Source organism: Aedes albopictus, chromosome 3 (genome assembly GCF_035046485.1).
Source record: "Aedes albopictus strain Foshan chromosome 3, AalbF5, whole genome shotgun sequence".
Taxonomy (NCBI): domain Eukaryota; kingdom Metazoa; phylum Arthropoda; class Insecta; order Diptera; family Culicidae; genus Aedes; species Aedes albopictus.
In genome coordinates, this window is record NC_085138.1 from 225,322,205 (window position 1) to 225,336,470 (window position 14,266).

Genomic DNA, 14,266 nt, shown 5'->3' on the forward strand with positions numbered 1-14,266 from the left:
AAGTTGATTTGGCCGATGTCGTTATAAACTTTTGATTCAAATTTTGCCAGATGTTTTCCCAGTCTACGTTAGGTAATTCGTTTTGAATTCTAGGTGTTATAGCTTTTTCGTTGATCAAATAAGAATAAATTAAGCCGGTTGTGTTTAAAACAGTCTGCTGTTTTAGTCGTTCAGCTGCTTGCAACCATTCTCGAGTATTTCGAGTAACGAATTTGTTTTGATATTGTTGGAGCATGAAATCATCAATGTTTTGGGCGGGAGTTTTGTCCATGTACAAAATATTTCTTATAAAGAGGCTTTTTGCTTTGCATTCGATATCTTCTAGTGCTAATCCTCCTTTGTAAACAGGAAGATTGTTCGGTTCCGAACGTTTGTTTTTGTTTTTATTTGTATGAATAAGTTTTTTTTTTTGAAAATGTTGTCAATTTGCCCCTACTATCCCCTTTCTGTTTCACCCCACCTTCCCCTTTCTGTTTTACCCCACTTTTCCCCTGTTTTGTAACCCAAGTAACACACTTGTCACCGAAGAGTCACGGCGGCGCAGGTTTATGTTGCGCAAAAGTCACTGTGACTTACTTCTAGCAAGTGAGTGTTTATTTGTTAGAAGTAAGTCACAGTGACTTCTGCGTAACAAAAACCTGCGCCGCCGTGACTCTTCGGTGACAAGTGTGTTACTTGGGAAACCTTAGTTGTTAAGTTAATGAAATGCCAATACCTTTCCCCATATCAAAAAGTAAAATCATATCAGCAAAGCCAAAAGTCAGACATCCATCCAAATGTATTTCTTTCTAGAAGGTTCCTCCCATCTAGTCGCCAATGGTCCACTGCACGAATTTATTCTGGCCTGCTTACTCTCACACGAAATTTCGTGTGAGAGTAAGCATGCCAGAATAAATTCGTGCAGTGGACCATCGATTTTTCTTGTTTTTGTCTCGTTTGTTTGTGTTCCCATGGAGATGGGAGGAGCCAATGCCTCATAATTGCTACACTCACACTAATGAATCATCTTGTATATAAAGATCCCCATACCGCGCGAAGCGTATCCTGGGATAAGGGACGAATGACCACTAGGTTAAAGTCCCTCTCCAAAACTAAATACACACACACGCGAAGCGTATCAGTTTTTTTGTAAACGTCGAAAAGTTCACATCGCGAATAAACGTGAAATCGAGTAGAAATCGGATTTTTCCTTCAACCACCGAAAGAGCACCGCCTGGGTCCAGATTCCACTACCAAGGCTGCCATCCGCTGCTGCTGCTGACCCGCTGCATTGGAATACAGTCCACTCATCCCGTTGCTCAACGGAGCACTTTCCGGCGAGGCAACAAGCGTCTGCCCCCTCGTTCCGATCCACAGCTAGACCCCACCCGTGGTAATCTACTGTGGACACCGGTTCGATTGCACACGGGCAACCTGTTGCAAGCCAGCGTCATTCTCACCGCTGCTGGAACACCAACAAGAGATTTTGTAGTGTCCCATCGTTCCGATCCGCAAAAAGACCCTACCCGAGGCAATCTTTTGCGGACACCGGTTCGAGCGCCACACGGATTACTGCTTCATCTCTGGCCTGTTGGTTGTTGGCCAGTAACAGGAATTGACGTGTTCGTGAGGAACCCAAAACCGACGCCTTCCCACATTGTGCACCGCACAAAGATAAAGTTGATCTTTAGATACGCTGTAAAAATGCCCTTCCCATATAAATCTGAAACAAATTTGACGTATTTGTGCAATATGCTTGTTGTTAGGCGGGAAAATTTGTGCTGTATACCACAGCTTTGATAACACCAGTATTACGGTCTTTTGAAAAATGTTTAGGTTTCTACGATCGTGCATTGCAATAGAAAATTTTATTTTGGATATCAGTTTGTTATAATTACTTTCAATTGTTAAACTGTAATTACTGTGAAGATTTATTCCGAGAATTTCAAGATTGTCGACCTCTTTTACCATATGGGGCCCTGAGTTGCAATTGTTAAATCGCAAGAATTTTGATTTAACAACATTCAACCTTGTTTTAGCATAGATGCTAAAGTAGTTGACTAACTCCAAGACCTTATCAAACTCGTGATTGTTGCGGATCAAGACATTGATGTCATCCGCGTATGCAACTACCTTTACGAAGTAGTTGCTTATCAGACAACCACCAACAGCATCATAAAGCATGCGAACTAGTGGTTCAATGTATAAGCAAAAAAGCGCTATACTTAATGGGCATCCTTGTCGCACTGAAGTTTGAATCGGAAATTAGTTTGTGAAAAATCCATTAAATATAACTTTCGATGTTGCATTTTTGTATAATTTTTAGACAATTAATAAAAATTCCAGGAAAATTAAACTTTTCCAGAACAAGCCACAGAAAATCGTGATCGACTCGATCAAATGCTTTTTCTAGGTCCAAACTCAATAGCATTCCTTTGAAATGCCTTGTCTGTTTGGCCTTCAGCATGATGTTTCTTAAGATGCGTACATTTTTTGTGCAAGATTGCTCAGCAACACAGGCAGATTGACCTGGTCCTATCAGTTTACTCAACAAAGGGTGCAGTCTTGTCCACAAAATTTTGGTGAACAATTTATAGTCCGTATTCAACATGCTGATGGGGCGTCGGTTATTCAAATCATGGCTGTCGCCTTTCTTAGGGATTAAAGCTATGATTCCGGCTGAGAAAAGTGCGGGTGGGTATTCACCTTGTGTTAGGTATTGATTGAAAAGTTTTAGCATATCATGTTTAACTATATCATAGCATTTTCGATAAAAAGCATATGATAATCCATCCGGACCCGGTGAAGAATTTTTGGATGCATTTCGTACAACGTCGTCAAGTTCTGACATTTCAATTGGTTTACTTAAAGTTTCTTTATCTTCGTCAGTTAAAAATAATCTTACTGAACTCAATGCACTATCATGATCGACCAAATCACTGTTTTGCTTTTTGAATGTGTTAGTATAATAATCGAAAATGCCGGCCTTCAAAACTCTGGCCTCGGAAGTTAGTTGTCCGTAGATTCGCAAGACGGCTGCGGACGATGGAGTTGATTTTTTCAATCTGGATGCGATTTGAAATAAACTTAATTTTTCATCTTGTAGAACATTGTCGTTGTGGAACGTTCCTTTGTAAAATTCTAATTTCTTCTGCTCGATTTGCATCAGCTTTGATTTGACGATTTTCATTTCATTATCAACAGGATTGTTATTTGCTTGTTCTATAAACAGTTCATCTAAACATCTGTAGTAAAAACTTTTTTCTCGATTAATTTCTTGGTTACGGTGAAACGATTCGCTTTTAAAAAACTTTTTAACGTTAAACTTGAAATCGTTATTCCACCAGAAATTTAGATTGTTATACGAATTGCGGTTTTTCAGATTAGTGTACATGTTTGCAAATCTCTTCATGATATCGTCATGGTTAAAAAAAACGGGTTCAATTTCCAATATCCACGGCCAGTAAAAATCACCTCCTGGTTCTTAGTAACATCAAGTTTAAGAATTACGCTGTGATGATCAGAAAAAGACAACGGAATCGTTTTGATTTCCCGTACCGAATGAATCATACGCTCTGATGCGTAGAACCGATCTAATCGAGACTTGGATGCACCTCTTACAAAAGTGTAGTTTGCATGCTTTTTCAAAATTACTTTTCCACATCTTTTAAATCGAGAGATTCTACTAACGATCTAAGGCCACCACAAAAATTTTTCACCGATCCCAACATGTCATCTCCATTCAACACACAGTTAAAATCTCCCACCAACACATTTTCTACGCCATGGACAAGATGAATGAGTACATCTTCACGAAATAACTTCTCTCTTTCCTTTCTAAAACCGCTACCCGAATGTGCATAGATGTTAATGAAATTCACCGAATCGACCGTTAATGACGTGATTCGACCATTGATATTCAGTATAACGTTTGAGTACTTCAAGTTATTACGCAAAAGGACTCCAGTTCCTTTTTTGTCTTCGCTGATGTTGACTATGGCCGTATGACTACCTATAACCGCAAAATTTTCGAAAGCGAGCTCTTGAATGAAGATTATATCAAGATCGTGATTCCATATGAAATCTTTTAAAAGTGACTTTTTGACCTGAGAGTTAATCCCATTTAGGTTGATTGTACCAACATTACGAATAAACGGCATGGATTGTTCACATTTTGATTGGTGAGTTCCGGATAAACACGCTGCACTCACCTATACTGCTCTACAGATTTATCTTCAGAGACAAGCACTACGCTTGATCTCCGCTCTCCTTACCTTTCGCTTTTTCTCTGCGCTTACCCGTACTCCGAGACCTTGATCTACCAGACAATTGTGACAGCAGTTGTTCCATTCGTTCCACAGTTTGTTTTTTGCTCCGAGAGCGTGCTCTTCTTGATGATACCTTGCTGGATGATCCACTGTAGCCTTCCGATGCCTCGACAGTATCCCTATTTTGCTCAAGAGCGATATCGGCAGCATCCATGCTCTCGCTCTCTTGGTGTGTTGATACAGATGAACTCGTTGTCTTCGTTTTCGAAATTGTTCCTCCTGATGTTCCAGGTTGGTTCACGGGATGTTCGCTTGCTTTCGAAGCAGTTCCATTGTTTTTCGATTGCAATGGCGTCATCTTCAATTGAGATGCGCCATCATTGGATTTTGACCGATTGTTCGCAAGGGCGCCGGCTACTATTCCGCTGTATGATCCTGCCGTTGCAGAAACCTTCATACTCTTCGCTTTGGGGCAATCGGCCTTCAAATGCCCTTCTTGCTTGCAGAAAAAGCATCTGTTCTTCAACCCCTCATAGTACAGACGCGCCTTGAAGTGACCGATGTACAGGTTGGCAGGGACCTCCTTGGCTATTTCCATGTGGACACCGCGAATTCCACTGAACACCGCGTAACCGTAGTCAGAAGGGTAGCGCTCACGAACGTGTTGTCGTATCGTCCCGAATTGGCCAAGAGCCGCGGCGATGTCCCTGTCGTCCACCTCCGGAGGGAGGTTGAAAATCCTCACGTACCTGAATAGCTGACTGGCAACTTCGAGTTTTACAAACGTTGATTCTCCGTCTCCATACTCAAAACGGTACTGCTCCTCAATTCCCGATACAAAACAATTAAAGTCCGGCTCGTCCAGAAACTTGATGTAAAAACAGCGGTCGTTTTCATCCTTGTAGATCGTGTGTACCTCTGGTGCGGGAATTTTCAGCACATTTGCCGTGAACCGGATCACATCCAGATGAGCAGGTGCCCGGAGTCCACTCGCGAAAACTACCTTGAGCGTATTCTTTCGTACTTTGTCCATTTTGTAATATCTATTCAAAGAATAGAATCCGTTTGAGAAAATAAAAAGGTGCACTAGACGTGCGGCAAAAAAGTCTCAGTACAGTCGATAAAACACGTGTTATCGCATCGACGTCCGAGTGAACACTGTGGACAACAGCGGAGAAATTCAGAGTCGCATTAAGGCAGAAAATCAAACTTACTTTGGACTTCGCACAACTTGACGGTCGAGCAAAGTTCGCCGTCGTACGAAGTTAACCAACTACAAAACGGTAATTTGACCGGTAGTTCTCTATGGTTACGAAGCATGGACTATACGTGCAGAGGATCAACGCGCCCTTGGAGTTTTTAAACGGAAGGTGTCACGTACCATCTACGGCGAAGTGCAGATGGAAAACGGAACGTGGAGAAGGTGAATGAATCACGAGCTACATCATCTGTTATGAGAACTAACCATCTTCTACCAGGATTTCGTATAAATAACAACCCGGTAAAAATAGTTTTCGAGGGCAATTTGACCAGTAAAAGACGACGTGGTGTGCAGCAAGCGAGGTGGATCGATCAAGTGGAGGACAATCTGCGGACCCTTCGCAGAGTGCGAAGACGCACAACCATGTACCGAGTCGAATTGAGACTACGGTGAAATCAGCAGTAGTTGGTCAAAGCAGTAAGAATAGGATGAACAGAACATCTTTCAAAAATGCCGGTAACAGCTTTGCAAAATTGGTGTTAGTCATAGATTCGATTGGTACATGAAGGCGAGGAGATCAACCGGTAAGATGGGTAGAAGATATAGAACGTGATCTGACGAGCGTCGACATGAATGAAGAATAAAGTGGCAGCCACAAACCGAGTATTGCTGCGTAATATTGCGCATTTCCCATCCCACTAGACCCCTTTCGCAGATGGTATAAGTGCGGGATCGTGATTAAAACTGCAATTTGGTGTCTTCGGCGCACTTATGCATTACAAGGTACTGAATAAGGGCGCAGAAGACATCTCTATACGATTCGATGCAAAATCGCCGTTTTATTCACGATCCCGCACTTATACTTTACTGCAATATTGGTCCAGTGGGGTGGGAAATGCGCAATATTGTTGAGTTTAATATTATAGATATGATATATTAGACAAGCTATACGCCCTAGCATCGGAGGGGGAGCGCTAGTTGATCCTTATCATTTCTTGTTTCTATTCATTAATGAATACTTACCGAAGCACCAGGCACTATGTCTCCAAATCCTATGCTGCTCAATGAAATGAAGCAAAAATAGCTTCCATCTAGAATGTCCCAGTTTTCCCAGTCAGCGAATAATCGAGCACCAAAAAATATATATCTGAAATACGAAAAAACACACATTAGTCGAAGAAATGGTACCAATTTGAAGAATCGTTCATTTGAACGGTTAGGCAAATGAAGGCCCACGAAATGAGGTAAAGGCTCTCTTCAATTACTCACCCGATCATTATCATTATACAAATTGTAATTGGAACGGTAACGGTGTTCGTCTCGGCAGTGATTTCTTCCTCGATTTCGTCCTCCACGTTGGAGGTGGTGATGGTGGCAGTGTCGAACCCGTTATCACCCAGTTCCGACTGATGGAGGTTGGCAGCGGCATCGGCGGTAGCGGTGAATTGTGCATGAGAGCGTGAAAGGGGAAAAAACGGCAGAAAAAAAGAGTAAATTTCGTTGAAAAATAATACCGAAAATAAAAATTTATTGTCGCACTTTGTTTCATTTCACCACGGTACGGCAACGCGTGTGAATGAAACATTTGCTTTCCTGTGCATTATGGTTCATTATGCACGGTATGCGGACAAAAAGGGGATGATGCTGAATAGCATGAGGTGAATACGATGCAAACCGGAGGGGGCATTTACATGTAAGCCTTCTAAGAATGCTATGAATCAGAGTAAATTGCTTTTATTTGTTTCAATAAATAAACTGAATGTATCCTTTCAATATTTTGATTTCAGATCTCATAATTCCATTGCATATTCTCTAAAATATCCTTTTTATAATGCACATCCTTTAGTTTCCTCTTTAACCAACGCCAACAATGACAAATATGCACAGAGTTAAATAGGAACCTCCATATTTTTTCGTATTCTCATACACAGTGATCCGGTGTGGTTCCATTTCTCACGCGATTGTTACCACTTGCAACATAAATTTAAATGTGTGCATTTTCGCAAGCAACAGCGCACTGTTGAGCGGAAAGTGCAACGAGACGTCTGATTTTTTACTTCTTTTCTGCTTCGTGCGGAAGCTGGTTTCGGAAATAACAGCCCGTCCAATAATGGAGGAAGAGTAGTACGTAGCAGAACTATAGTACGGAACGTGCAGGATGAAAAAGCAGTGCAACAATGGGAAATAAGGAAATGCTATTCCCTTCGACGCCTTCGCCTGGATTTCTCCTGTCATTGATATTCAACGCAGGTCCTTGGTTTGTGCAATTTCTCGGTCTTTGCCACAAAAGCAGTTCCGTGTCCTTGCGAGTGGGCAGGAGGTGAGAAATAACACACAGTTCACACCAACGTTACAACTTGATAAATGGTCAGGTGCAGACAGCTAGTTCCTATCCGAACGAGGACCAATCCAACCGATTGTTGATTAACAGGAAGGAATACTGTTTTGAGAAAGCCAGATAAATACAGTTGTCTGCCAATGCTGGAGAAATAGTACAATTCGAACAAATTTCGATGACCAATCAGTTTATAGCATCTCCCGACACCACTGACATAAGATGGCTTTACAAAGCAATATGACCGAGAAATCTAGAAACTATTGAGTTCCAAATTCAAGGGCAAGCCTGACCGTAACCTTCACTTAAAGAGCCAACGACAATGCAGAACTGCATCGGTGATACGGTAGTTAAAGCGGGCAATAGAGTAGGGAGTCTCATGGAGGTTGAGTGGAGTGACCATAAGGGGACAAAGGGGGGACATAAGGGAGACTCAGGGAATGTTTAAGGGGTAAACATTTCGGGCAGACTTTATAACACTTAAACTACCGAGGGGGTAAAAACTCCCGCGAACTACCAAGGGTCCAAAAAAAGTCGGAAGTCCAAATTTGACAATGTATTGCTCGGCCGGTTTTCAACCGATTTCAAAACTTTTTTTTGCGATGGAACCGGACGGGTTTCAAGATCATCGTCCATTTAAAAAAATATAAAATAGATGCGTCTACCCAAAGTTATTAAGCAAAAGGCACTTCCTAGTTTTTTTGAAAGCGCATTTTTTGCGCACATTGATCAATAAAACAATTTAAATTTAAATTTAAAGCGATGACATATGGTTTTTTTGACTCTAAATCATGCGTACAGCTGGAGTGAACACGTTTATGCAAAATAAGTGATTTTTCAGTACACTGATAATTTACCTTACTCAAAAAACTGCTAAAATACCCTATTTTTCACATAAAATAAGCAATAAATCAAAATTCAAAGCGATGACATATAGTTTTTTTGGTCTCAAATTGTTCGTAGGATTGTACTCGACATTTTTGATGAACAATGAAAAGGTTCTAATTACACTCTTATTTTGTTTTACCCGGAAAACTACGAAAATTCCGTACTTTTTACACAAAGTAGTCAACAAAACTAAATTTAAAATGATAACATGTAGTTTTTTAGCCTTGAAATGTTCGTAGCAGTTTGGGGGGCATACTTGAAGAATAATAGTGATGTTTTCATTACACTCAAATTTTGATTCACTCAAAAATCAACGAAAGTACCACATTTTTCACGCAAAGTGGTTAACAAAAATGATGGCTTACAATGCAAAGTAGTATTTTACCTTTAAATTATTCGGGAAAGCGTACTGGACGTTCTTGATAAGTAATAGTGACGTTTTCATGACACACTTAATTTATTTTACTCGAAAAACTACAAAAATACCATAATTTTCATACAAAACAGTCAATAAAACAAAATTTAAAGCCATAACATGTAGTTGTATGGCCTTAAATTTTCCGTTACAATGTTCTGGATCTGTTTTTGATAAAATGTTGATGTTTACATTACACTTATATTTTGTTTTATAAAAAAATGTACGAAAATACCACAAAAAAGCGAATAAGCCAAAATTTAAAGTAATGATATGTGGTTATTCAACTTTGATTTTATCGTAGTAGTTTAGTGGATTTATTTGAACAATCTTAGCGATTTTTTTATTACACTCATATTTTATTTCACTCGGAATACTAGGAAAATACCACATTTTTCACACAAAGTAGTCATCAAATAAAAATTGGAGTCAATGCATTATAGTGTTTTTGCCATGAAATTATTTGTAAAAAAGTACTAGACTTGTTTGATAAACAATTAGGATCTTTCAATTACACTCGTTGTTTTCTAAATTTGTTTATAAAAAAATCAAAAACAACTCAAATAAAGAGAACTTACTATGCGCCGCTTATAGTCACATGTTGATGTACCGTAAAAAAATATATTTTTACACAGATAATTATTTTTGACAGCTAAAAGCACTGAGATTTTCACTCAGGTGGAGTACTGACTCAATTTGTTATTTATAATTTTATAAAATTCTTCATGTTTTGATGAAACTATCATGTTTCATACGACTTTTCCATCATGCTGATACTCTTTGCGTTGCAATCTGTAATATTTTTTGGGATTTAATATGTTTGTCAGAGCGCTATCAAAGTTTCCCCAAAAAGAAAATGTGATTCTCGCTCATATGAAAAAATTATATTGATCACCCAAAACAATTAAAACTGTCCAATCCTTACATTGCAATTATATCTGAGACACCAGTACTTGTTTTAAAATTATCAAATCAGGAAAAATACATGGAATAATATTAGGGAAATTTGCTGAAAAACTATCAAAGCTACCCCGTTTTACGGTATTGCATCAGAAACTCTTCTATATACATTTGTTTTTCAGAAATTTCCCAAAAGGTGCATTTATATTTCATGATATCTTTCAAAGATTCTTTCAAAATATTTTGTCGTTGGTTCTTTTCGAAAATTTTTCAAAAATATTCCAGAGATTCCTTCAGGGATATTTTCAAAAACATCAAGGATTCATGCGGAATTTATTTAGGGGTTCTATTTCTCGAGGAATTCTTTAAGAAAACTTTTGAAATGTTTCCGTGTATTATTCCTTTGGGTTTTCATCAGAAATTCCTCTAGCGATTGGTTAATAAATTTCTCCAAGGACTCATTTAGAATATTATCATATTTTTTCAGCAATCTCTTATTTTTTTTTCCTGGAGCATTTTTGAAGATTTTTCTGGCTTTCTGCAGTTCTCTTCCTAGTTTCCATCCTAGTTCCCATGCAAAGTGTTTTTCTTTTATTTACTTACCTTACCGGTCAGGCTTAATTTACTTACCTCTTACCGGTTACGCTTACCGAGGCTAAAAATCTCTCTAATAAAGAAACATAACCTAACCTTAACTTTGGAAACCAGTGAAGTTCGTAACTTTTTTTCATTTTCACGGGATTTCCGTTTATTTTTTGATGATTGCTACTACAGGAGACGCAAATGGACTCAAATAAAAAAAAATCCCTGGTAAATTTTCGGTTTGCCTTGTATTTTTTTCAGGTATTAGATAACCTGAAACTGGTACAAAAAAGTCAGTAATAGAAATCTGCATGTGTTTGTTTTGAATTTTGTGTTATTGGCTATTTTGTGTGAAAAATATGGCACATTCGTGATTTTTTAGTAAAACAAAACGTGGATGTGATGTGAACATCAAAATTTTATCAAATCCATGTCTGATACATTCCAACAGAAAATTTTAAGACTAACAACTACATGTCATTGCTTCAAATTTTGTTTTATTGACCATTTTGTAAGAAAATTATGGTATTTTAAAAACTTGTTTGGTAAAATGAATTAAGAGTGTCATGAAGGCGGTATTATTGTTCAACGTTCATCATTTCACGAAAAAATGCAAGCCAAAAAATCAGAATGCATTGCCTTATATTTTTATTTGTTGACTACTTTGTGTGAAAAATGTGGTATTTTCCTAATATTCCGAGTGAAATAAAATATGAGTGTAATAAAAAATTCACAAGGATTGTTCAAATAAATCCACCAAACTACTACGATAAATTCAAAGTTGAATAACTACATATCATTACTTAAAACTTTGGCTTATTCGCTTTTTTGTGGTATTTTCGTATATTTTTTTATAAAACAAAATATAAGTGTAATGTAAACATCAACATTTTATCAAAAACAGGTCCAGAACATTAAAACGGAAAATTTAAGGCCATACAACTACATGTTATGGCTTTAAATTTTGTTTTATTGACTGTTTTGTATGAAAATTATGGTATTTTTGTAGTTTTTCGAGTAAAATAAATTAAGTGTGTCATGAAAACGTCACTATTACTTATCAAGAACGTCCAGTACGCTTTCCCGAATAATTTAAAGGTAAAATACTACTTTGCATTGTAAGCCATCATTTTTGTTAACCACTTTGCGTGAAAAATGTGGTACTTTCGTTGATTTTTGAGTGAATCAAAATTTGAGTGTAATGAAAACATCACTATTATTCTTCAAGTATGTCCCCCAAACTGCTACGAACATTTTAAGGCTAAAAAACTACATATTATCGTTTTAAATTTAGTTTTGTTGACTACTTTGTGTAAAAAGTACGGAATTTTCGTAGTTTTCCGGGTAAAACAAAATAAGAGTGTAATTAGAACATTTTCATTGTTCATCAAAAATGTCGAGTACAATCCTACGAACAATTTGAGACCAAAAAAACTATATGTCATCGCTTTGAATTTTGATTTATTGCTTATTTTATGTGAAAAATAGGGTATTTTAGCAGTTTTTTAAGTAAGGTAAATTATCAGTGTACTGAAAAATCACTTATTTTGCATAAACGTGTTCACTCCAGCTGTACGCATGATTTAGAGTCGAAAAAACCATATGTCATCGCTTTAAATTTTGTTTTATTGATCAATGTGCGCAAAAAATGCGCTTTCAAAAAAACTAGGAAGTGCCTTTTGCTTAATAACTTTGGGTAGACGCATCTATTTTATATTTTTTAAATGGACGATGATCTTGAAACCTGTCCGGTTCCATTGCAAAAAAAAGTTTTGAAATCGGTTGAAAAACGGCCGAGAAATGCCTTGGCAAAGTTGGACTTCCGACTTTTTTTGGACCCTTGGTAGTTTAGGAGATAAGGGATTTTTCAAAGTTGCAAAAGTTTAATAGAAGAATATAATGAGCTATCAACATACAGCCACAGCTGTGGAGGCGTTTGTATGCAGTATAACCATGCTGAGGGTAACGGGTTCGATCCAGTTGGTCCAGTAACTTTTCGTAATGTCACTTTCCTGGACGTGCCTGTACACATGAAAAATGGTCATTGACAGGGAAAGCTTTTATTAAACCTTCCTAAAGCATCACGTTGGGAAAACATCGCTGACGTAGTGTACCTTTTGGGTAAACAAATTTTACCCAAAAAATGACCTTGTACATTAGGGAGGGGACTTGTTACTGCGATTTGTCAGCTTCAAAACCTTTGGAGCCGGAGGGGTCATATATGACCCCAACATAGAAACGGCTGTACAATTTCACACATTCAATAAAAGAGAACACTGCCTTCGGAAAAGTTCTTGCAAATTAATTCCTCTATAAACCCTCCTAAGATGTTGTTTTTCGCACCACAAAAGCGTAGTGCACGTTCGGCATGCCTGTCTGGGTCATATTGACCCCAACATCCTACAAGGGTTAAGGAATAGTAGGAATATTTGTGCTTGAGTCTTCATTGACAACCTAGAACATCCTTAACACCATGAAGTTTGGAGAAATGGAATTATTGTCATATCAGTTGTTCTCAAAGTTGAATTAGGATATGGGTTACATTCGTATGTATTTGTTTACCCTTTGTCAAAAATATCTGAAATGTTATAGGTGTTCTAAGCTGTCCTAAGCTGTCCTATAATGAAGTCCTTCCATTCTCTAAGAATGTGGTTATGCGTTCATTCATTTATTTAGTTAACATCAAATTCATGATAATACTGAATCAACAATTTGCCGCCATAATACTCGATTTGCAGCTGCAGCTCTCCAACCTCGGTCACGCCCAACACTCGCCAGATCACGCTCTACCTGGTCCGCCCATCGTGCTCTCTGCGCTCCACGCCTTCTTGTACCATCCGGATGGTTAGCAAACACCAGCTTTGCAGGGTTGTTGTCCGGCATTCTTGCAACATGCCCTGCCCACCGTATCCTTCTGGCTTTGGCCACCTTCTGGATGCTGGGTTCGCCGTAAAGTGCAGCGAGCTCGTGGTTCATCCTTCTCCGCCACACACCGTTTTCCTGCACGCCGCCAAAGATCGTTCTTAGCACCCGTCGCTCGAAAACTCCGAGTGCTTGCAGGTCCTCCTCGAGCATCGTCCATGTCTCGTGTCCGTAGAGAACCACCGGTCTTATTAACGTCTTGTACATGGTACATTTGGTGCGGGGGTGAATCTTTATTGACCGCAGTTTCTTCTGGAGCCCATAGTAGGCACGACTTCCACTGATAATGCGCCTTCGTATTTCACGGCTCACGTTATTGTCCGCCGTTAGCAAGGAACCGAGGTAGACGAATTCTTCTACCACCTCGAAAGTATCCCCGTCTATCGTAACATTGCTGCCAAGGGTCGTCCTGTCTCGCTCAGTCCCACCTACCAGCATGTACTTTGTCTTAGCCGCATTCACCACCAGTCCGACCTTTGCTGCTTCACGTTTCAGGCGGGTGTACTGTTCTGCCACCGTTCCAAATGTTCTAGCAATAATATCCATGTCATCCGCAAAACAGACAAATTGGCTGGATTTCGTGAAGATCGTACTCCGACTGTTGAGCCCGGCTCGTCGCATAACACCTTCCAGGGCGATGTTGAATAGTAGGCAGGAGAGTCCATCACCTTGTCGTAGTCCCCGTCGAGATTCAAATGAACTGGATAGCTCACCCGAAATCCTTACGCTGTTCTGCACATCGTCCATCGTTGCTCTTATCAGTCTAGTCAGCTTCC

The 14,266-nt window shown here is 39.0% G+C and overlaps 1 protein-coding gene across 1 annotated transcript in view; it reads right to left on the minus strand.

The window, feature by feature from the left end:
• Positions 1–14,266, minus strand: part of LOC134291451 (potassium channel subfamily K member 18) — a 202,566-nt gene that overhangs the window by 18,022 nt on the left and 170,278 nt on the right. The window contains exons 7-8 of the mRNA XM_062859206.1: positions 6,718–6,854; positions 6,472–6,595 (exon numbers count right to left, since the gene is read on the minus strand). Coding sequence (XP_062715190.1) covers positions 6,472–6,595; positions 6,718–6,854 — 261 coding nt within the window. The remainder of the gene's footprint in view (positions 1–6,471; positions 6,596–6,717; positions 6,855–14,266) is intronic.